The 26,157-nt window shown below is 39.3% G+C and overlaps 1 protein-coding gene across 4 annotated transcripts in view; it reads right to left on the bottom strand.

Moving 5' to 3' along the window:
• tnk2b (tyrosine kinase, non-receptor, 2b) overlaps window positions 1-26,157 on the bottom strand; it is a gene marked incomplete at its 3' end in the record, with an annotated part of 107,088 nt that overhangs the window by 58,863 nt on the left and 22,068 nt on the right. For 2 of the 4 annotated variants that reach the window (XM_079820279.1, XM_079820280.1), the window contains exons 1-2: window positions 18,040-18,294; window positions 4,308-4,485 (exon numbers count right to left, since the gene is read on the bottom strand). In XM_079820279.1, coding sequence (XP_079676405.1) covers window positions 4,308-4,485; window positions 18,040-18,105 — 244 coding nt within the window. In that variant the 5' untranslated portion in view covers window positions 18,106-18,294. Of the gene's footprint in view, window positions 1-4,292; window positions 4,486-18,039; window positions 18,295-26,157 lie in introns of those variants that run through there. The other 2 variants (XM_079820281.1, XM_079820282.1) reach the window with 2 other exon arrangements.

Below are 26,157 nucleotides of genomic sequence, written 5' to 3' on the forward strand. Positions count from 1 at the left end.
ACAAAGCTCCAGAATCATATCTGACAAACTTTGATATTAAATTAAAAAAATACCATTAGGCTATTATATTTAAAAATCAATATGAAGCAAAATACGTTTGACTGGTAGGCTACTATATTTATAGCATATGATCAGACATTTGCGAATAAAAGCTTTATTGATGTGACACTAGGCTCTTTTACACGTTATAATCTGTCCAAAACAAGCCAAATAAATCTTGTCTAAACAGTCTTGCGTGTATGACATTTGTTGCAACAGGATTCATATTTAAACTGTCTTTTTGCATTTAATATTCACAGATGCTAACAGAATAAACTGACCTTACAATCAGCCACGGAATCCTCTTAAAAATGAACAGCTTTGCATGATGAGAATAAATCCAGGATTATTGCTCAAACGCGTCTCAAAACAATGTAGCTGAGGTAATGTTACAGCGCTCCACTAGATGTGTTTGTATGAGTTGATGTGTGGGCGTTGATGCAGGGATCGTCAGTATTTGAATCTCAATAGAACGCGCGATCCGTGGGCGTGGTCGCATTAGCACTAATGAAGTAGCTTGCGGGTGACTGACATGTATCGCTTTTCAAACAGATTACATTAACACAGAATATTTGTTTTCGATTTGGTTTACATTGTTTAAAACCTGACATTTCAACGTTTCTTTAGACATATGTCTCCTGTTTGTGAGACAAGTATTCACTAAGCTAGAGTTCCTTTCCAGAAGACTATCTGAATGAACGTCTTTGACAGAGAGGCTGCAGATCGCGCATCATGTTTGTTTTCTTTATTTTGCAAAAAGCAAAACATTTTGTTTTTATTGTGACTGTACACACAAAAAAATAGAAACTTAACAGATTATAATGATGTATAACACTTGCCTGAATAATAAAAAACGACAGAGTTATTTGAGTCTCCTTGGCACTGATAAGAAAAGAAGAGAGCCGATTGCGAGGGGGTTAAACACTTTTGACTTCGAATTTCAAATCTATTTCTGCGAACCGTTCCTGTTGAGTTAAAAAAATTAATCAGGAAAAGAAAAACAGAGTGAGAAAAAGCCGAAGAGAGGGTAAAATAGGACGTTTGCCATAAAAGAGAGAAAAGTGAGTGGAAGAGTCACTTTTGTGTAATTATTATTATTATTATTATTATTATTATTATTATTATTATTTTGAGATCGCTTGAGATGGGCACTAATCAGGTCTGCTTAAGGGAAATTACACTAGCACAGTTTACACTTCATGCGTCACACAAAGGCTCGATATTAAGTGTGGACTGACACACTGATTAGACTTTTAAAGATTCTGCTGGGTTTACCAGTTTAAAAAATCCCTGATCTTTACAGTGAGGTTACATCAATCTACACTGATTGCTTTCTGTTGTATTAAAAAGTCTGTGTATAACCAAATCTTGTATAACCTTTGACAAGATTTTATAACCTGTTTACCTGTTTCTCAGCCTCCCCGGGAAAGTCTATGCCAGGGTACTGGAGAGGAGAATCCGGCCGATAGTGGAACCTCGGATTCAGGAGGAACAGTGTGGTTTTCGTCCTGGTCGCGGAACACTGGACCAGCTCTATACCCTCTACAGGGTGCTGGAGGGTTCATGGGAGTTTGCCCAACCAGTCCACATTTGTTTTGTGGATTTGGAGAAGGCATTCGACTGTGTCCCTCGCGGCATCCTGTGGAGGGTGCTGGGGGAATATGGGGTCCGGGGTCCTTTACTGAGGGCTGTCCGGTCCCTGTATGACCGAAGCAGGAGTTTGGTCCGCATTGCCGGCAGTAAGTCAGACTTGTTCCCGGTGCATGTTGGACTCCGGCAGGGCTGCCCTTTGTCGCCGGTTCTGTTCATAATTTTTATGGACAGAATTTCTAGGCGCAGCCAAGGGCCGGAGGGTGTCAGGTTTGGGGACCACACGGTTTTGTCTCTGCTCTTTGCGGATGACGTTGTCGTGTTGGCCCCTTCTAACCAGGACCTTCAGCATGCATTGGGACGGTTTGCAGCCGAGTGTGAAGCGGCTGGGATGGGGATCAGCACCTCCAAATCCGAGGCCATGGTCCTCAGTCGGAAAAGGGTGGCTTGCCCACTCCAGGTTGGTGGAGAGTTCCTGCCCCAAGTGGAGGAGTTTAAGTATCTAGGGGTCTTGTTCACGAGTGAGGGGAGGATGGAAAGGGAGATTGACAGACGGATCGGTGCAGCTTCTGCAGTAATGCGGTCGATGTACCGGTCTGTCGTGGTGAAGAAAGAGCTAAGCCGTAAGGCGAAGCTCTCGATTTACCGGTCAATCTACGTTCCTACTCTCACCTATGGTCATGAGCTTTGGGTCATGACCGAAAGGACAAGATCCCGGATACAGGCGGCCGAAATGAGCTTTCTCCGCAGGGTGGCTGGGCGCTCCCTTAGAGATAGGGTGAGAAGCTCAGTCACTCGGGAGGAACTCGGAGTAGAGCCGCTGCTCCTCCACATCGAGAGGGGACAGCTGAGGTGGCTCGGGCATCTGTTCCGGATGCCTCCTGAACGCCTTCCCGGGAAGGTGTTTCGGGCATGTCCAACCGGGAGGAGGCCCCGGGGAAGACCAAGGACACGCTGGAGGGACTATGTCTCCCGGCTGGCCTTGGAACGCCTCGGTGTCCCCCCGGAAGAGCTAGAGGAAGTGTCTAGGGAGAGGGAAGTCTGGGCATCTCTGCTTAGACTGCTGCCCCCGCGACCCGGCCCCGGATAAGCGGAAGAAGATGGATGGATGGATGGATGGATGTTTACAACTGGTATTACAAGTAGACGAGGGAGACACAAACCGTTTACACCTGGCGTATTAATCTGTCTATTTTGTCCACTTTCAACTACTTCTGTTCTGATTTCTTCGACGAGAGGGTCTTTGGGTGGGTAAATGTATGGGCTTTTTCAGATCTTTCAGACAATCTAATGGACAGATCTAATGGACAAAATAAGCTTGCACGATTTACATATGAACGTGATTGGAGACGACAGAAAAACATACGGTGAACTGCTGCTTTTGTTTCTGCTCTGACAGCCACAAGATCACGCCGAACACTGTGAGAGTGTATTAGAAATCAGGAATGGTGAGAGAACATTGTGCTTGGTACATTTTTCATCTTCAAAATAGGGATGAAACGGTATGGAAATTTCACATCACGATTATAGTGACCCAAATTAATCACAGTTATCAATATTATCACAGTTTTCTTCAAATTAGATGAAAGTGTTCAAAAGAACAGATGCACACACTTAAAACATTTCAAAAAGTTTTATATTTGAAAAAACAACAAACAACAAACAACAAATAAATCAAGCAGCTCTATGCACTTTTTTAAGCTAGATTCTATTCTGTGGGATTTCCTTCTTAATGACCGTCGTCAATAGCAATGCATAACGCATAAATAATAATAAATTGGTGTAAATATAATCTCTAATATTATCTCTGTAAATATATTCTCAAGCAATCAGTGTTCTTTCAGCTGTGACGCATTTAAATCTAGCATATTTTGTGTAAGAGCCCAAACAGTATCCTAGTGAAATAATGCATATTTTCATATGATTTTACAGTTTATTTGATTAAATATCAAACATCCAAAAGGTGTGCATTATACACCTAGATGAACACTTTACAGTCAGTTTTATGACTGCAAGTCATTCTCTTCAAATGCTATTGAAGTTCGAAATGTGTATACAAATCTTGTATGTAACTTTAGAGACAGTCCCTAAATTCGCGAATCTCGAACGTCAAGCCGACTTTATGATCATATCATATCAACACAAAGGAAGATATTTAGAAGAATGTTTGTAACCATAGTACCATAGTAGGGAAAAAATACTATGGTAGTCAATGATTGCTCTATCTGCTTTGTAACAAACATTCATCAAAATATCTTCTTTTGTGTTCAGCAGAACAAAGAAACTCATACAGGTTTGGAACAACTTGAGGGTGAGTAAATGATGACAGACTTTTCATTTTTGGGTGAACTACCCCTTTAAATGGAATAGAACAAAGCTTATTAAAGCTACTAAACGCATTGAGACAACGCTGATTTGTTTTGTTTTCTTCAGTGTTGCTGTGTCAGATCTATAGTCTGCATTTACATGACTCACGCACAATGCTCAGACCTAATAGGATATCATTTTTCTTCAGTCCATTACTATGGTTATCACCATGTCAATCATCAAAATTAAAATCAAAATTTTTTTGGATTGTATCTCTGCATAAGTGTTGATGCTGGATCTCTGTGAGAACTGCCTTGTGGAAAGTATAATTTGTGATAAAGCTACAAGCAAAACACCTTGGTTGGACTCACCGGGCCGGCCCATACCAATTTTCTCCAGGTCCTCATTCTTCACATAGTCAAAGTGTGAGAGACGTGTAACGTTGAGCTCATCCCGGATGCGCAGGAAGTATTGCTGCAGTTGAACTTCCATCAGCAGCTCCAGCAGCCACTCAGTGCCCTCCTCACACTGCATACTGCTTCCCAGCTTCTGCACAGAAAGAGACACACCAATTAAGTCCACAGAGCTATTCCCCATAGGCAATGAATTTCCCAAAACCCTAGAAGCAAACATGTTACATTTTCATGCCATTCCCAAAAAAATAAATTCCCTAACCACTAGCCAAAAATAAAAAGTTGTGTCCATCTAGACAGCAACAAGTGACCATGTCCAAAAGTGTCTAAACGTATTAAACGTGATTCAGCTCAGAGTATGCAGCAACAACAAATAAATAAATAAAAAATTAACAGTTGGCTTTCAACTGTTCAACCGTGGTGAACATCTGGTAAGCACACACACGCACACAGAATGAACAAGCACACCTGAACTTCATAAAACCCAGATGGCGTTGGCCCTGGCCCAGGACACATGTGCAGAGTCGCTCTCTAAGCTTTTTAATTCCTCCCAAAAGGAGCATCTCCACACCTCCAAAATGAACCAGCTAACAGGCCTTACCTTTCCACAGCAGCTGCTGCATCTCTAATTCCACTTCTGACCCAATTAAAAACAACATTTCCATAAAAATCATAAGCACTCCATTCCCAAGTCCAAAAGTGCTTATCACCTTTCAAGCAATGAACAGCCACGCTCCCTTTAAGCGGTGTTTTGTAATAAGGGGAACAGATGAATGGAAAAGCAAATGGATGGAAGAACTCTGGCATTGGTGCTTGGAAGCTCTGGGACAACTAAAAGTGTGCTACTGTTTTCCATAGTCTGCTTTTGTGCTTGTTCTTTTTTCTGTTGGAGCGTATTGGACATCAGCTGCTTTCAATTTTCAACCTCTCCCTCCCCCTGCACTCCTTCACACTGGTGTTCTTTCTCTCTGACACACTTTCCTTCTCTGGAGGCCTTGTGGTCAGTCACGTCTTAACAACATTAAGTCAATAGGGAGGAAGCAGAACAATCTTGTGATCAGAGATAATGCAGTACCTCCTCGCCCTTTTGAATGACATTGTGTGTGTGTGTTATCATGTAACTTTTACGCTTTTGTTCTTGACACTTTCACACACAATGAAACTGCATATGGTGTGTGCGGCTAACTATAACAGGCTGTTTAGATTGTATACTGTAAATGCCAGATTGATTACAGTAGCAATTAGGGATGTAACAATACATCAATATAAAAATGCGACGATATGTGTTGTTGATGCAAACTATATGAGTTGCAATATAGTTCGTTTTAATCCAAGACTCACCTTACTTTATTTATAAGGTATAATCTCTGTCATCATGTACTCACCCTCATGTTGTTTCAATATAAGATTTTCATTCAACTTCCAAACACAAATAAAGATTTTTTTTAATGAAACCTGAGAGATTTCTGTTCCTCCATTTAAAGTCCATTCCTCTAAAACTTAAAAGATCCAAAAAATGTCATACAGGCATCGTAAAAATAATCAATCGAGTGGTCTAATCCAAATCTAAGTCTTCTGAAGAGACACGATGGCTTTAAATGATGAACAGATTTACAATGACGTGCATGCTGTAATAGCCTAAACACTTGGGCTGTGCTCAGAATATCGATACATCGTCATGAACTCCTGACAATGCGCGTATCGATACAGCAGCTGCCGTATCAATACTGTGTGCTTTTGAATGTAACCAAGGCGACGCAAGCAGCAGTGCAAGACATTCAAAATGGAGAAGAGGTTTTCAGTTAATGAATGAACGGAACATTGCAGCGCGCCTCACATCCATTAAATAGCAATACTCTTCGTGCTTTGTTGCTATTGATATAAAACAAAGTTTCAGATTTCAAGTTACGTCCATTTTATTACGAAATTCAAAAACATAAATACCGTTTTGGCACTGTGGCGTGAGATGAATATCTGAACGTGTGTTAAAAGATAGAGTACAATTTACCGAAATCCGTATCATGTCACATGGAAGAACTCAATCAGTGTTTCAAACGCGGAAAGGCGTCAGTAGAACAGCTTGTAAACAATGTCATGCAACGTCACATTTACCTCAGAAAAAAACATATCCAGTGTCCATAAACTCATTAGTCAGCCAGAAAAACTGACTCTAGAGAAGAGCATTTTGCTAAATATATGCACCATATTCCATATTCATTATAATTTGTAATGTTCTTCAATATTTAATGCATGTTTGAATTAATCTGGCAAGTTTTTATGACAGCCACCATTTAAATATTTACATTTCAAAAAACGAATTGGAGTAGAAATATGATTATGTAATTTGTAAAGTTAGTATTATAACTATTATTATAAAAAAAACGTAATTGTGTAAATTATGTAATTTAAGTGTTTGTACAAATCCGTTCATTTTTACTCTTAATATTATAGTACAACTGACTCCCATAGTTTACATCATTAGTTAAGACATTTGTTTTCCCAAATTTGTTTTAGATTTTACATTTATCGCAAGATTTGTTTTACATTCAAAATTTTGCCATGTATTGTACCTGATATACATCCAAAATAATCAATATTGGACCAAGCCTTTCTAAAGTTTTTTTGTGACAATTTATTTATTTCATTTAACTCATTGTTTTTTTAATGACAAAAACAAAACAGTGATTCAGTTATCACAACTGTTATAACACTGGTTATTCAATAAACAGATATTACTGTTACTAAACTCAAAATAAATTTAATTCCAAATTGATCCATATTGTGATGCGTATCTTATCATGACTTCAGTATCGTGATGCGTATCGTTGTGACATTGTTGGTGATACACAGCCCTTCTAAAAAAGGACGTTCAAATGATTGTGTGATGGGCAAAAACAACATATGAGAGAGTAAATGCAGAATAAAAAATGTTTGATTAACTAACCATTTACAGTTTGGTCATTTTAAAACACTCATGCGATTAGAACTGTGATTGATTACATTGATCATCTGAAGCGAACATGCTGGAACGACACTCCTCAAAGTGAAAGCGCAAACATCATTTAAATCACCATATCACATTTAGTTTTAGTAGTATGATTATTCAAAATGTTTTAGATGGTTTATTCTTATATGTGTAGTGCATTTATAGCGGGAGATGCGGGTCATAGCGAGCGAAAAAATTTAAGTTTACAGAGTTTCAGTGACATTACTACTATATCTATCTACTATAAATAATGCTGAATATAATTTATAATAATTCAATGAGGAATTAATTATGGGTCCTGATAATAATAAAATAATAATATGTTAATAATAATTAAAAAATTATTTGTTTTAAAATACCACGTTTGTATCATATCGTGACATGAGTGTATTGTTACACCCTTAGTGACAAAACAATTGTAAACATCGGTTTGTGCTTTGATTTTATTGCTAAATCCATGTGGGAAATCCATGTGGGCCGTCTGGGACAAATTTTGCAAATCCTAAAAGATTCCTCTGATCCTAGGCTAAAATCTGACGTCTTTGATCGTTAGTTTGACTTGTTCACCGACAACCGATGAAATTATAGCAGTGTCAGAAGATTTGGCCCAGTCCTGAAGTGTGACTTCTCCTACGACGATCGTCAAATTGTCTTGATTTTTCAAGACGCGCACGTTTTTAATGCGCCTTGACTATCGTACAGTCTCTGACATTAATGACAACTGAGATCTTACAGTGTGACATGGCTTACAAGCAACAGTCTGACAAGCAGCAATCGTAAAAGACTATCATAAACATTGCACAGTGTGCACCCGGCTTTAGACGCAATCACTCAATCTGCAATGCATGAACAAGCAGCTGTGAAGGATTGCAGGGTAAAGTTTCTCTTGATGTGTTGAAATTAGGGCTGCAAAACCAATTAAAGTTTGACTAAAAAAAATAACTGTGGAAGAAACAAACATCTAATAGAAAAAAAGCATTAAAAGTCAATATATTGTTTGTTTATTCTATCACTGCTCACAATCCAATCAACTGAGTTTATTCAATTTGTCAAAGTTAGACTAAGAGGCTGTTCACAAAGGATGTGTCCTTGTGTTCTGTCAATGCTCTTTTTCAAATAGTTGGTCTATGTGGTCAGTCTTCAGATGTTGCACACTTGTGAAAGAGGCGGAAGCTTGCCAAGATATGTGTGTAAAACAAGGGGTTACAAAGTCGACAGGTTTCTTGAACGAGTGTCAAAAAGGTTAGAGAGCATAAGTTGTCTTTTGTGCCAAAAGTTCTTCCTGTGTTGACACATGAAAAATCATGGGTCATAGGGGTCAGGGCCTTTTTGACATTAATTTGACCATCAATAACTTTCAGAATGTAGTCACACACTTAAATTTCTGTAAAGTTCTCTCACGCTCTTTCATTCTTTCTTTAACTACAAATATGAGCAATACTACTAGTAGGGACCTATGATTTCTGTGATGCAGCAATCTCTAAAAATGTAATTTACTGTCTGAATGTCACAGAATATGGCAAATTTTGAATTTAAAATCCAGTAAAAATTAAATTGAAAACACATAAATAGGGCCCCAAAATAATCCCTCCCCCAGACTGAACTTCCTAGCAACTTTTCTCACTTAAACTGGGAACAGATACAATGTCATGTCCAAATATGGCAATATTTCCTGTCTACTTTGCTTGCTTGCAAACTTAAGGGTCTTGAAGTAAAAGTTCAGATCTCTGAACTAGGGATGGGCGATACTGATAGAGGTTTTGGACCATCTTGTTGCGGCATCACAAATGATTTTTGACTATCTTGCTGCGCCGTCTTTTTGAATGTGTTTTTAAGCCTAAAAGGCCTGTTTTATTTTTATTTTTAATTATACTTTTTATTTTTTTATTATTTTTTATTTTGTTAAGGCTTTCTGGGTGGTAGAGGTTGAGACACGGGGTAGCAATAAATCGAAATCCCTCCGGTGCGGGGACGATCCGTTTAGATCTGCTCTGATGAATAGATCTGTATAGCCTTGGTGGTAAGAGGAAGGACCGTGTAGATCCGCTCTGACGGTCGAACAAAGTATAGATAGCCCTGGTGTTCCTGTCCAGGAAGATTTGTCTGTAAGGGTAATGTTTAAATGCACAGTTACCTGACAAATATTTTTTGAGTACTCCCTCTGGTGTGAGGAAGACCCATTTAGATCTGCTCTGACGGGTAAAACATCTAGAGAACACCCTCAAGTTAGGCCAAGAAGATTTGTCTGTAAGGGTACTGTCTAAACGCACAGTTACCTGACAAATATTTTTAAAGTAAACCTGACTCTCCATTTTCTTCCACCCCAGATAGGGGATTTCATCTTTATTTTTTATTCTCTTTTAATTCCTATTATAACTGTTATACTATATATATATTTCTATTTTATTCACTTATGACTATTTTTACTTCATTTCTGTGTAAAGCACTTTGAATTGCCACTGTGTATGAAATGTGCTATACAAATAAACTTGCCTTGCCTTACAAGTTATAACCGTAAAAAAAAGGTTAAAAAGTTCATGTTTGAGCAAAAGAGAACTAATTTCAGTATATGCGGATTCTGAGTGCACACACCTGAAACGCACACCGAAAGCCGCTGCTCATAAAGCATGTGAGTACTGAACAGAATTATTTTTGATGCCTCATTGGGCTTGAACGGTCAAATGCACATAGTATGTGAGGAGTAGTTCACTTTAAATGAAAATTACCCCATGATTTAACCACCCTCAAGCCATCCTAGGTGTATGTCTTTCTTCTTTCTGATGAACACAATCAGAGTTCAGTCATGACAACTCTCTGAATAGTTTGAACACAGTTTTATTAAATGAATAATGTTGCTGTAGATGTAAATAGTAGTGCTGTGCAAATTATCATGTTAACGCAGGCGATTCTTTTTTTCAGTTTAACGCATTAAAAATATTTAACGCAATTAACGCAGCATTCGTTTTTATATCCATTTTTGCCTAGCGTTACATTATATGATCACGCTCTTATTCATGTAAATGCTTTTAAACCATCCAAGCGCGACAAGACAGAAGAGAACTCGCTGTATGTCAGTGTCCTGTCTGTGTGGCTGCGTCTCATTCAGATCCCTAGTTCAGTAGTCAGGGCACTGATCAGGGAGTCGGCCACATTCATGTACGTTACACGATATACTGACTCACCACCTAGGAAGATAGGGAGCTGACAAACACACACACACGACGCACAGAAAGATTTGCGCCAGTCTCGTGCACACATTGAGTTCTCTTTCGCTCTTGAACAAACAATAACAACAACACAGAGAATGTTGCCAAAATGCCCGTTTTGTCGAGCATTCTCATAATAGGAGTCCTAAATGAGTTAAACAACGTCTTAAATGAACTTGTGAGAAAATGAGATGCATGTGACAGCGCGTCAGATCCGCATCATGTTCGGCAGCCGCCGATCTTAAAGTCACAGCAGTCAATAATGATGTCTGTCATTAAAAGGTCCCATGGCATGGATTTTTTTATTATTTTATAATGTTTCTTGAGGTGTACTTATATTGTTAGTATGGGTTTTACATAAAAAAAAAATTCATAGTTTAGAAAAAAAGGCATTTTTTCTATTCTGATATTAGCCCTCTGGCTTGAATGCTCTGTTTGAAGGGGCGTGTCTGCTGTGAGACTTCAGAAAAAACGGCCACTGTTGTGATTGGCTGACATCTTTGCATTTGAAATGAGTATTAGATCTTGTGGCGGAGGGGGCGTTGTTTAGCGAGATCTGCAAGCGCTGCCAGAGGCAGAGAGAGACGGACTGGGCACTGCTGGACCAGAGAGACAGAGAGCTGGGCAAAGATAGCAGAGAAAGTTTTATTGTACTGAGTTGTTGAGAGCGCAAGTTTATTTTGTTTGTATCTGATAGGGGTGTGCCGGTTTCAGAATTGGTGATGACGGTTATGATGCGAGTCAAATGTGACGGTTTGTAACATAACCGTCGTCGGGGTCGTCTGTTATAGGACAACTTAGTTTGAATAAACGAGCAGACACTGATTAGCTACTTGCTATAAGTTTATTTATATACACACAGTAAACAAATCCTTAACAAACAAAAAAAAAAAAACCTTTGCAATGAACACGTTTTGTTTTAAATAAATCACACACAGTAAACTAATCCTTTAAAACAAGTAGGCTACTTAAATTCTATAAGAGCTGCATAAAAATGAATGAGTAGCCTAGGCCTAAATTACAAATGATAAAATCTACATACCTTTATCAAAGAAAAAGAAAAAAGTCGAACAACGACTGTTGTGATAATACCTTAATTAAACTAACTAAATACAGGAAACAAAAAAAGTGCAATGACATTTTAAATTCCTAATCTTTTTCGACTTCCAAGTTCCGTGACAGGAACACCAACATGTTCACTTTACTCGGTTTTAGTGACGATCTGACAGGGGTAGCTATGTTGCCCGCAGTGCTAAAAACTCGCTCTGATGCTGTGCTTGTAGCACAAATACACATGTATTTACGTGCCAATTTTGCTAAGAGCGGATAGCGCGTTTCATTGTCTCTCCACAATGCTAGTGGATTAGCCATAGAGTCAATTGGTTGTTCTTGGAGATAGCGGGTTAACTCCGTGTCAGTGTGCGCTCTGATCGGTAAAGGGGCAGAGATTTCAGACCTCCGTTTATTAAGGAGATCTCCAAGATTTCTCTTCTTGGTAGGGGGTGGTGCACAGACCTCTCCCGAATCATCTCCAGCAGTAGCAGCCTCCGAAGCACCACTAACTCCGCCTCCGTTTCCCTCGTCAGCTGAGGGAACCTATCTAAAAAATTAATTTTTTCTTTTTTTTTTATGTTTGTAAAAAATATTTTAATAACACGGTTTTGGCGGTTATAGAGTTCTAATGACGGTGTTTAACTATAACCGTCGGTCTCACGGTTATATACTAACCGTCACACCCCTAGTATCTGAGAGTTCTGAATAAACACGAGTCCCAGTCACGCAACCCTCTCTTCTTCCTCCTTATTCTACGAACTTTGTCACATGTGGAACCCCTCTAAACTCTGTTTTTTTACCATCACAGCCATCGAGATGAACGAATCGTCAAAGTGTTGATTATAGCATTATTTTTTAGATCTTTTCCCATCACATGAACGGCTGCAGTGATGAGCAGTCTTGTTGATTGCGTGAATGCAGTGATCTCGTCATTGCAACGTTATTTCTCTCACAAAATGCTTTCAACACAACTTACAGCAAACACGACATCGATATGGATACAGTAAGAGCTTTGTTGTGCAGCATAACAGCGTCATTCATTATTACGGCAGTTTGGACAAGTGTGCAGATAAACTCGCGACGTGTGATTGACAGATCCGAACATTATAAAGAGTGTTCTTTGATCGCTCTCTGTAATCATTTAAATAACGGATTTGTTTCATGCTACTAACGATGTGTAGTTGATCGTTTTAGTCACTGGCTTGATTTTTTTTTTATTTATTTTTTTATTTTTTTTATAGCGCTTTTAACAGACCAATGGCCATCCAAAGCGCTTTACACATTGCCTCACATTCACACCTCACACATTCACACCTCACATTCCTGATTCACTGATGCATTACGCTTAGGGCATCAAGACGGCCAGCGGTGGGACTAGGGTCGGGTATCGTTTGGGTTTTTTTCGATACCAAACCGATACTTTTAAAACGGTACCGGTGCCTGAACCGATACTTAAAAAATAAAAAAGAGCCACAAAACGAGGTGGATGACATTAAAGGGATAGTTCACCCAAAAACGAAAATTTGATGCTTTTCTGCTTACCCCCAAGGCATCCAAGATGTAGGTGTCTTCGTTTCTTCAGTAGAACACAAATTAAGATTTTTAACTCCAACCGTTGCTGTGTGTCACTAATATAATGCTTGTCAATGGGGTCGAATTCTATTAGAGTAAAAAAAACATGGACAGACAACTTCAAATTAAACCCTGCGGCTCGTGACGACACATCGATGTCTTAAGACACGAAACGATCGGTTTCTGAGAGAAACTGTATCTGGCTAGTTGCCAGCCAAAGCGCAAAAGCACGTTTCATTTGAACCGAAATGAGGCACCGAAATCTGCGTTATGATTCAGTCCGGTTACATATTGGTTATATAGGTACCGGTGCCAACCCTACTGCACACTGTTCATGAGCTAATCTGAAGGCCAAACAAAGTTTGGAGGTCTGTAGCTATTGACTCTGCAGAGAGTTGGCAACTTCTGCGCCTCAGCATGCACTGACTCCACTCTGTGATTTTACGTGGCCTACCACTGCGTGACTAAGTTGCTGTTGTTCCCAATTGACCTATCGGTAAGCCCTGCCCCCGTTACGGTTGCTAACTCAGACGAACAAATGGAGTTGCTAACTGTCTTACAATGACAGCTGTCAGTGTGAAAACCTTATCCCAAGATGTTTTTGGACACAGAATGTAGCAGACCATGTCCAAAGGATGGCTAAACTTTACTGATGGTTTATAAAGTTGATGTTCAAATCGGTTCTTTGTGTTTCCACACCCATAGCCCCAGTTCCGAGCCAGAAAAAGTGGTTCTTAAGTAGCACCAAAACATTGCTGGGCTAGAACAGGGCTAGAAGTAAGAACCGATTACGTCAGGCGCTGGGGGCGGGGTCAACAAGACCAACACAAACTTGAGATCCGCCATTGTTGAAATAGCAGCTAATGGAGCTAACAGCTGCTGCTCGTTTGTAATCTCCGTCTATACAAATTACGGCGAACTGCATGAATGCGTTGGATTCGCTGTGTTTTCGTTGTGTTTTGATGCCGATGTAGGATCGTAAAGCCATGTGAATCAATAGTAACGCAACGTTTGCATTGTTGATGGAAGGCTTGTTCGCAGCGTTGCTGTGCAGACCGATCGCTGTATGATAACGAGTCCAGCGAGAGCACACGACTCCTTATGCTTTTGATTCACTCATGCGTTTTTTTTAAATATCATACGTGGATCGGTCTGCGCAGCGCCGATGCATCTCGCAAGCCTGGTGTGTTTGTGTTTCCCGCAAGCCTGATGTGTGTGTGTTTCCCGCAAGCCTGGTGTGTTTGTGTTTCCCGCTGCCCGGGATTGCCAGGTTTTCACAACAAAACCCGCCCAATTGCTACTCAAAACAAGCACAATCGCGTTTCAGGGGGGCTTCCCCGGTAAAAATCACATTTGGGGGTAAAATGTGTTTTTTTGGCATGGTTGCCTACTAAAATTCGCATTCCCGGGGCTAAATATCACATAATTGGGGTCGCTTCAACCCGCGGACATGAAAAAACAGCCGCGGCAAAACCGCAGACTTGGCAACACCTCGCTAGCGTTGCTGAGAGAGATGAGACGTATACAGTGACGTAAGACATGGCTCTGTTGTGGCTCTCAGCCCGTGGAAAAGCAAACGGTTCTTAGAAGGCTTCTCAGTCGAACCAACTATGAACTGGGACTAGCTCTGAACTAGCTCTAGCACTGCCTTGGTGGAAAAGGGGTATGAGTGAAGTTGTCACTGAGGCACTAACAGACTTTTTTCGGGATTTTTGGGAGGAGATTGGAGCTTCAGCTTTAATTTCTACATTTCCATAACTGTTTATTTCACACCAACACAATTAATTATTCTGCATCTGCGAGAGTGTGGGCGGGCTCTTGATAATCGCGCCTCTACTTCCTGTTCTCCACTGCGCAACTCCGGTCCCAAGATCGCTACTGCGCAGACTCGGTCCCAAGATGTCAGCGCCGTGAGCGGGCCTATGAAAGCTTCAACTATGGTCAGCGGAAGTCAATGAAGTCGCGTCGTCCATTTTTTTTTTCATATATGATGGCGAGTCACACAGGGACTGTGCTCCTCCGCAGCGCTTCTGGAATAAAATAGTCAGAATATAAACACTTATTATATGTGTACCGTAGTGATTCAGGGTAAAATAAAAAAAAACGGTTTGGAAAATGGATTCATGATGTACTCTCATATACATCTAGTAATTTTTAAACTCGAGAAAAGTTGTGGACTGTCTGCAGCTGATAAAGATTAAATCAAGAACTCATACAGGGGCTTTTTTCAATTATTATTTATTAATTCAATTTTGGTGGCATTTTTGCCCCAAGCCCCCGTTAATTTCCGACCTTTTTTATGATAACCTAATCCAAATGTGGTATTTCTAGTTCATTTGGATTTGGTTGCAAATAAACATCAGCGCGAGGCGTCTGGTAAGTGCGTATGGCTGCGTCACACCCGTTTCACCTGGTAAACTATAAAGTGTAGTCCGTTGCACACGTTTTTTGCACATGCTCTGCTGACAGAAGGCATGACAAGCAGTCGATCGCAGAACGAAACGTAACTGTTGCTCAGTCAGTGTTGATGCACTTTGGCAGTTGTAGTTTTTATTCCGATTACATCTATTCATGAGAATCGATCGGGTCACTCGCACCGGTGCGCCTAAATGCGCCAAAATGGTCGCTATGTAGAGCCCTGACATCCATAAATTGTCTTGCTCAATTGTGATTTTGGACGTGTGAGTCTGATCCACCTGATCCTGAGATTGATGTGTGGTCAAAGGCTGCATCCCAGCACTTTTTTTTCAATACATCCTTACAAGTAACATGCTAAATAGTAGGGATGCCACAATTCTCAATATAATATTGAACCGTTTGGTAGCTACAGCATTCACGGTTCAATATGCGCTTGTGAATTGCATTCGGTTTTGCATTTAATTAATTATTTTTCTACAAATTCTATAATTAGCCTCCATCCCAATATACTGAACAACGTGACATACATTAACATCACACGTTAGTGGTAGAGTTATACTCACGGAACACTATAGTTATTCACAATCGCGAAAGTTCATTATTTGCATGCATTTTAAAGCCTTCATTCGCGTGCATTTGCACTGTTTTAGCATGCGCTTTTCCGCTCGCGCGCACTAAACGCCTGTCAAACACGTGATTACTGGACTAAGTAGTCGTCTTACTGCGCTAATACTGTCAAATACACACAAGGTTAACATAAACACAGTCGGTTATGTCTAAAGTGAAAGTAAAATTGGCGTGTGTCTGTATATCAGATGCACGCAGGTCTTAAATTGACAGCAGTGCAGTTAGTGAACACGCTGTCCTTAAAGGGACAGTTCACCTCTAAAATTATGTAATATTTACTCACTCTAATATTGTTCCAAACGTGAATTAATTTCTCGATGACAGAATTTTCATTTTTGAGTAAACTATCCCTTTAATGTTAATACAATAACAAAAGACAAAAGACAAAGAGAAAATCAGTCGCTACTCTTGACTGAAAAACTTTAATACAGTAGCTTTATTAAGAATCAATGTATATTTTATAGTGAAGTCTATGTAGTGTTTTATTTTTACATTTATTTATTCAATTTCATACTTAAATGCTGCTGTACAGCTCTGAGCTGCCAGTGTAAATCTTTATATACATTTATTTTATATTATACAATCCACTAGGAATGTGTACAAGGGTTTTTTTAAGTACATTTTTAAGTTTAAGTAAGGTTTTTCAATTCTTTTAAGTAAAAGAAAGAAAGAGTATTGCAATAAAAAAAGTATTTTTCCTCCTTAACCTCTTGCTGTTCCTGTCGCCTAAGAATAGAATAGCAGATGTGACAAGCCATCATAACCGAACAGAACCGAAAACCGTGGTTAAAAACCGAGGTATGTATTGAACCGTGGACAAACTGTATTGTTGCATCCCTACTAAATAGGAATTGCTTTTTGTCTTGATACAGAAATGACTATTGTGATGAAAGAAAGGCAGTATCCAGCTAGATGCTGGAGTAAACGTCCTTCTGATTCTGTATGGATTATTACAGCAGATTTGTTTGCTTTATACAATTTTCAATTGGCATAAAATGAGCATTAAGTGGCAGTTTGCATTCTTATATTCCATCTGTGCAATTTTTAACCACTGGTCAATATGCTTTGCATTTTTAGATGCGGCCACATTAAAAAGTTATTTGAAACACAATGCTGAATCTCAGAATGTGGTTTTCACTTTGTCGTGCCCCTTTTTGTGTCCTGTGTTTAGTCTTCTTTAGTATAAGCTACAAGTGCCCGAGTAGTGCATGTGAGAATATTAGCATACATTAATATTCATAATAATATGCACCATCGATTTATTCTTTTTTTTAAATACTGTGCCGCCGCTAGGATTCCAAAGCTTGGATATCGTGGCATTACGGAAGCACAGGTACATTACAACAAGTTAAGCTTGTGCAGTGTGAAGTAATGCATATGGTGTTAGAAGGTTGTAGCCGCTAATCCCAAGGGAACTATTGCCATGGCCCTTGGACAAAGGCCATAAGTTACAAACCAAGAGTGGTTACACCCTTCACAAAAACTTAAGAAAGAACATTACAAGAGTGAATTAATAGATGCACACTGAATAGTATATACATGCCAAACCAAACAAAACACAGACACCTGACTGCTGACAGTGCATACATAAATAAAGGGTGGACAGTTAGGACAAGTTATGCAATGTGAAGGTCTGATGTATTGTTGGGATAAGGCTCTGGTATGGTCTGATGATATCCATGCACACAGCTAAGCTCTGGCACATGTGTAAAGGCATGGTGCGGTTTTACACCAACACTCATGCACGTGTCAGTCCAGAAATTCCCAGCTCCTGTCTTCATACTGAAACCCAGCATGCTCTGCACAAGAGAATAAAAAACAGACTTACTCTGTACACATGGAAATGAGCAAGAAACGGGAAGGATTTTTTGAGCTTGTCAAAACGACGCATCATGAGTTCTATCAGACAACCCACAAAAAGTCAAGCCAAGCGTCCTTGACTGTTTTGCTGGAGAACAGGATCCCAGATGAAGATGAGACCACTCCAAAACTGTGAAAGTCTCTCCAGTTTGAAGGTCTCCTGAAGTTGAACAGCCCATGTAACAGCCCAGTCCACATTAAGCCCCTTTAACCAAAGATCAGTGCTAGCCTGGAGAACTTGTATGCGGGGGGACCGTGTGGGAAAAGGCAAGAGAACACCAGAGAGAGAGGTTTGCCAAAAGGAACTGTTCATTTGGCAGCCTAGTTAGAACATCCAAAAAAAAAAACAGGCTTTGCAGAAGGAGTGCAAGGTGAAGTCCTCTTTGTGGAAAAAAGATTGTGCAGAATGTACTGGAGTCAGTTTCCTCAGTTGCCAATTCCTCTAGTCCACCAACCAGCTATTATTAGGACAGTTTCTTCTATTCCCAAATCCCTCACTCAGATGACAGCCACAGTGGAAGTGATAAGAGAAATCAGAAGAGCTGCAAAGCCCAGACAAAGTCGTCCCTTAGTGCCTCTGTGGTCTGCTTAGAAGAGGTACTGGCTTTTTTTGTCTTTTGGCATGTTTGTGTCAGAGGGGACGTGTTGTTCTGGAGCAGGAGGAGCGTCTAGGACTCTCTCTTTTTCTCTCCCTCTAGTGCGTGACTGTGTAATTCCTGCAACTCGCAAACAGACGCTGGGGAAGTGCCCCTTCTCTTTCCCTCCCTCTCCCTCTCCTCCCTCCATCAGCCTGTGCCCGGGACAGAGACTCTATGGTATTCGGATGGAGGAGCATTTGATCGGGAGCCAAAAGGTCAGATTTAACTGCAGGATGGAGAGCTCATTTCCTGTGTTACTCCCATATGTTGGGCTTTTAACAAATCCCCCTCCTGAACACCACCATATCCCCTCCTATCTCTGGCTCTCACCACATCTTTCCTTTATATTCACTCTCTCTCTCCCACTCTGCTCTCAACTCCCACATGGCCTGACTTTTCTTCTTTATTTGGTTCAGGGCTTTCTCCTTCCTCAATCCCTCTGAAAACTTTGTCTCAACCTCTTGTAAACAAACACATTCAAATTTGTCCCCTCCCTCTACGCCCTCTGAATGTAAAGGGGACATTTTGGCTTCACCACCCTAAACCATGTTTTATTTACATCCTTTCCCCCTCCCTCATTCCCCACTCATTCATCAAGCCCACAGAGTAAACCAGATGTGCAACATTTTGAGCGATAAACAAAATGTACAATGCTGGTTGAGCGGTGTTGTTTTTTTTTCTAGGAGCAAGAGGGAAGATGAGGTGAGCAAGGACAGATGCAGTGAAGCAGGGCCCTGCATGTCATAAACAGTCTGCCTCCAATTACAGCCCTGACACAAAGAATTTCCAGCACCGCCTCAGACCAAGCAGCTAATGCAGCAGGAATTTTCTGGAGACTTATCGAAGAACGCGCTTTATTTATGCGAGGGAATGGGAAAGAAATTGGTAATGCTAGCACAGCTGTGAATGGGGTGAAAGTGTGGGTCCCTGTGACTAAGAAATTTGCTAGAACATTTAAACCAGCTTTACACTGTAGGTGTCGTTGTGTCTAGTCAATTCATCTTACAGAATTTTTTTATCCTTGCCAAAGTGACCTGTGACTTACTCATTGGGGGGGGGGGGGGGGGGGGGTCATTAAGGCAACATGGACACACTTTATATTCGGTGGCCTTAACTACTATGTACTAACATTTAAATTAATAATATGATACAATGCAATTATTGTGTACATACATGTTTTTACACTGTACTTACATTTTAAAAATGACCTGCATGTAATTACATCTGTAATTAATTTCTGTAGCTACATTTATAATTATACTGTTGACACTTCCCTTACACTTACCCATACCACCACACCCGTATCCCATCTCAATATCAGCAAAAGTGTTTTGCAATACAATATGAACACAATAAGTACATTGTCCTTTTTTTTTTATGTAAGTACATAGCAGTTAAGGCCACCTAATATAAAGTGGGACCATTCAAAAGGATAGTTCACCAAAAATTAAAAATTTTGTCATGAAATATGGTAAACAGAATCTCAAGAACAAATCACACTGGGTCTCATGCATCAAGGAAGCAAGTTTGAGTTTCGGTTACCATATTTGATGCACTCATTGAATGCATTGATCATGCATATTAAATGCGAATAAAAGACTAAATTAAATCTGTTCATCACATAAAGTGACCATATCTCTTCAGTACACTTGGGTTAAAGTACTTTATTCATATGGATTACTTTTACAAATGTTTTATTAACTTTTTGAAAATTGAAAATTTCAAATGGATGGATAAAAATTTATTTGTGTTCTGAAGATGAACCAAAGTCTTATGAACAAAAGACAGAATTTTCATTTATGATGTTGAAACCAAAGTAACGAGCCGATGGTGGTGTCATCAATGAACACTTTCTTCTATGTGCATTTGTGTGTCCAGTATTTACCACTGCTTTGCACATTTGGACCGGATGAGCCAAGCTCACACTACACCTCCATATGTAGCACAGAGAAGACAAATCCACCCTTGCTCTAAAGTCTGCCTGCAGCATTCTATGATGGTCCATGTCAAAACAGAATCAAACCTGATTAATGGAATAGAGTCCTACTCTGTTAAGCCCATAAGACTACTGTATTGCTTGTTCTATTTTTTTTATACAAATATAATAATTTCTTGGTCAGATGGATCACTTGTTTACGGGCTGCAGAGTTCTAATGAACCACCAGAGGGCAGCAATCACACAGAAGTGCTAGTGACCTGTGGCATTTGACTGATCCCATATCGTCCACACTTCAGACTTAGAAGATACTTTACATTTACTCATAAATCAGCTAAATCCATATGACAGATAATGCTTTACATTCTGCATCCCAATTGCATACATAATGTAGAAGGGACCCCAGATTCATTAACTCACCGCCCAGAATGCAGATGAAAAAGGCTTAATTTTCTCTAAAGTCCAAACTTATCTGGAAATGTCATGCAGGCAGAAGTCATAAAAAAATAAACTAATTGAACAGCTAAAAAGACAACACATGCTTCTGTTTACATGCTCCAATTCAGCTTTGTGTGATACTGAATATGCAGCTCAATACTCCAGCACACTACTTTAAAAGACATGAAAAAATATTCATAAAACATACATTTCTCAGAAATTCCATACAGTATTTCAGAGAGAAACACTATTATGAATATTCTGGAATAAATGTAGAGCATGACTTGATTATACCCACTGGGATTTATTTGGACCGAGCAAGAAAATTAAAGTACTGAATCTATCAACAGAAGAATGCAAAATAAATATAAATTATAGTTACTTGTTTAATGGCAAGATTAACACTCTCTTTCCAATGAATTGTCTTCACAGACAAACACATACACCAATTCCCCTGTAATGATCCCTATATAGTTTCCTTGACACATTTCCATAAAAGGTATACTGTCATATAATCACAAATAATCTAACTACAAGCAACAGCACAAATAAATAAATAAATAAAATAGAGCAAAGATACAAAAAAAAAATAAGCAGTGCTTTTCAGGTTTTTCAGGTAGGTCTAACATTAGTTTTCAGGTACAGAATTTGAATAATGTAATCAAATGTAAAATAACATTGCATATTCATCTGTATAAATTAAAGATGAATCCTTATTAAATTTACCATATTAAAGTTATTTCCTTGTCTTTTGTTGTTTGATTAGAGATGAAATGTGCCGAACGGTGGGTGGAGAACGATATTTTACTGAGAACCGTTACACCCCTAGTCAAGGCTGTAACCAGCTATGAGGTCAACGTTATTTTTTCCTATTTAAAAATAAAATGTCAAGCTCTCTAAATGACTAATAAGCCGTGTGAACCACCTCCTATAGGCTCATATGAGTGTTTGCGATTCATGTCCCTGCGAGAAGAGTGAACAGGACTCGAGAGCTTTTTGGGGATGCCGCCGTGTTGCCAGATCCAGTTATTATAAGCGGTTTTGGACTCGTTTTTCCCATTAACGTGACACTTTAGGAAGTTAATAAAGTGGTAAGTTGCATGTTAGGGTTAGTGATATATTTATTTTATTTCCAAAACACAAGCTTTTTAAAACTTATTTCGGATTATATTGTTTGTTGGTTTTTGTTTTTGCTTGTCTTTCGTGGTAATATCTGGCAACACTGCGCCACCAGCATTGATAAAAACATGCCCCCCCCCCCCGTAATCTACGCCCATGCGATCTGTATAACAAGTAGGTTACAGAATTTCCTTGTCCTCTCAGACACTCTTGAATTGCACGCGCAAACGCGGTGGATCTCACTTGATTATAAATAAAGCGCAAAATAAACTACGAGCATGCAACAATGCATGTTAATTAGTAAGTCATGAAAGGACCAAAAAGTGCCAGTAAATTAAATTTAGTAGCCTATGTGAGCTACGAATGATTTACATGCAGGTTTATTATGTTGTCCATTCATCCTCAGCTCAGGATCAGTGTTTCATTAACAGTTATGTTAATATTGTGTATTTACCATGGTAACTGTTGTTTCCGTAACCTCAGAATGCCATTTTATTTTTTACTTTGGTCTCTCATACCAACTTACAACTAACATTATTGTATTAACAAAATCTCGTCTGGGACTTCTACCTTATACCGTTTATTCATCATCAGTAGGCTATGTTTCATATTCTTAAATTTTTTTGTGTAGGCTCTCTTACAGTATTTTTCAATTGCTAACAAGCATTGTTCAATACTGAAACCACATTTTCAAAACTCTTCATACAGTCTGGATTTCCAAGATTAATTTTGGCCAAACAGTTAATCTAACCCCCAAAACTCATTCAGACCAACAAAACCACCAATCACTGGCAACAAATTCTCCTTCAGAAAACATGTATGTCACTCATAACACACTAAAAAACCTAAAAAACACTAGCAACAGGGAGCTAGATTTTCTATATTTCAAAATAATTTCAGCAGAAATGCTTGAAATTTGCCATCATTCTGATTTGATTGTGCTTTTATCAGTTTTGAAAGCAGTGTGTTAGTATACGAAAAATATCCTGCAAATATATAGTTTTTTGCAGTTTGTGGAGTATGAATGACAAAAGTGTTTGTGGATTTTGAAAAATGTGATGACTGAATGCATTTTGTCTGAAAACAATGAAAAATGATTTACAGTTTTGTCCGTATACACTTGTGTGTCGCTGAATGCTTAGAAAATGTGGTTTCAGTATTGAACAATGCTTGTTAGCAATTGAAAAAAACTGTAAAGGGATAGTCCCACCCGAAGATGCACAATTATTATAGCACAATTCTTAACACCCCACCCCAGACCTCACTCATTTTCAAACTCTGGTTACGGCCTTGCCCCTAGTTTACACAGATGCTGGGATTAATCCCAGTAAAGATATTTGGGTCTGATTCTGCATTAAAATTAAAACAGAATTTTGGCCTGCATTCACACAGAAAGTGCTCTGTCAATTTGAAGGCAATTTTACAGAATCAAAGCTCAGAGGTAAAAGACAGAAACAGGAAAGAGAAAAAAAAAATTTGACAACTGAAGGAGATATAGCCAAAGACCGGTTTGTGTATGGGGGAAAAAAATACAGAGAAAATTATGACAGAGGTGTGAAGTCAGTTTCGTTTTCGCAAGACTACAAAATCATCTGGGTCTCTCAAGGGGGGATGAGGTAGTGCTAAGTGTGAGAAAGTGAAAATCCACCAGACAACAAATAAACAGTGTTAACACACACACACACTAAGATGGCTCGGCCATCTTAATCCTTAAACTTGTGTATTCTTTTTTTTTATGCCTGCGTTAATTATAAGTAAAAACATCACTTCATCATTGTGTATCAGACATTGCCATCTTAAGGAATAAAGGTTAATTGCATTTGTTGACTCATCAGAGATGCAATTTTCTTTGCACAGAAAAAAAAAAACGTTAATTATTACATACCTTGGGTCGCTAGTGACCCTATACACTTTTACAAAAAGAACTTCAATGAGGGGGGAGGTAGTGAATAATGTCCTCGGTCTTTAAAAAAACTGAGTTATGCCTTTAAGAGTTAACAAGGACTTGAGATAAAGCTCAATTGTAAAACATATCCCTAAATTATTCACATAATTTGGTGGGTCGTCTCACCAAATCACCAAGTCTAAAGGCAGAGCCGAGATGATTCTGGAGGTCTCACGAAACCTGATTACAGTCTAAATAAAATAACAATTTGTCCTTTAAAATGTTGTGTTAACACTTCATATTTGTTTTAAATTTATTGTTAGTGTTACAATAGTTCACAGTTCACATGGGTGAAATATGTCATGTTTGGAGAAAAGACCCTCAAACCAACAGTGAAGCACGTATAAGTGTTGTTGATTGGGCTTGTTTTGCATCTTCAGGGCTCAGCAAAGGTTCGGTTGGTTAAATGTCTCTCATTTATTCATTTGCTCAAAAATTACAGCACAGACAGTGATAGTGTGAAGCATTATTAAGATTTTAAAAAGAAAAGTTTTCTATTTTAATATATTTTAAAATGTATTTTATTAATTTAATGGCATAACTGAATGTTCAGCATCATTACTGATGTCACTTGATCCTTTAGAATGTTGATTTGATGCTCAAGTAACATTTATAATAATAATAATAATAATAATAATAATAATACTACTACATGTTTTCATCCTGGAATATGACCATAATGTGTCTTCCTAAATGGTTGTTTAAGAAATGAAAAGCTATACACTCCAATTAGGGTTAGAAGAACTGAAGAACTGTTGCAAACATATAACAGGCTAGAAACATAATCACTGCAATAATGAACCAATCATAGACTCTTAAGCATTTGCCTATTTAAATCCAAACTGCAACTTTTTTTTGTCTGGGCAGTGTACATATACACTATACTAGCACAGCATAGCACCACCCAGAGCAAACAATGCCATGTCAACACACAGATGCTGTTGTTCAGACTAACAATTGACAACAACAGCAGATCACATGCTTTGTGGCCAAATACCTGTGTGTGTGTGTGTGTGTGAGAGACAGGAAAATGAAAATTCAGGGCACCCGCCACCATGCTAATCAGAGTGCACATCACGTGATGAATCATCCACATGTGGGTTACTGTAACGTCTTAGAGACACACTGACACACTTACCAGAAGTGTGTGTCTACTTAGTGGTTAGTCAGTGTTTATCCACCTTTGACCATGTGATTCTTACTGTACACAGATGCAATAAGCTGAGATGTGTAATGGACATTAAAAACTAATTAAAATAATAATAATAATAATAAATATTCAAAATTGGTAACACAAAAAACTGTTATCAGTTATCTGGACAGTCTGACTCTGTAATACCTCATCCTCATCGCAATCGCTGGGCAGACGCTGGTATTCTGTCACGTCCCCCATGTTAAGGTCAAACAAAGAGTCCAACTGCGTTGCTCGACCGCAATCCAGTTCAAATCGACATGGACGTGGCCTGATCCTTGGCGCACAGGTGACACCACTGATTTTTGCTCCTCATAACAGGCTGCTGCTCCTGGTTCCTTGATATCTGGTCAGTGTTTATTTGTATGTGATGCCACACTGTCAGTCCATCACATCCATAAGCATTTCCCAACTCTATTGTGTACAAAGCAGATCGCACATTTTCTCTCACTCAGCTGTATTTCAATTGGGCTCCTTCATCTGAAACGCTCCATCCCTCCTTCTCTTCCTTTCACAAACAGCTGTGTGCGGTGGGACTTTTTTAATGGAGTCCTGACGGCTCGGCTGATGACATGGGCTAATCCCATGTTATTGTTGTCATGTTTTCATCTCTAATTTCTCCCTCCATTTCTTTCCCCTCGTTCTTTAAGCCCTGGCTGCCGGTCTCCGCTGCTGCAGTAAGCGGTTGCCCCCGACAACAGTGGCTACCTCGTTCAAGTGCACTCACCAGTGAGCAGTGAGCTAGAGGCTGTCAGCCAATCAGAATGCATGCAGATGCTGCTTGATGAAGAGGCTTTAATCCGGCAGGAGGGAGAGGG

This window comes from Gobio gobio (assembly GCF_949357685.1).
Source record: "Gobio gobio genome assembly, chromosome: 6".
Lineage (NCBI taxonomy): Eukaryota > Metazoa > Chordata > Actinopteri > Cypriniformes > Gobionidae > Gobio > Gobio gobio.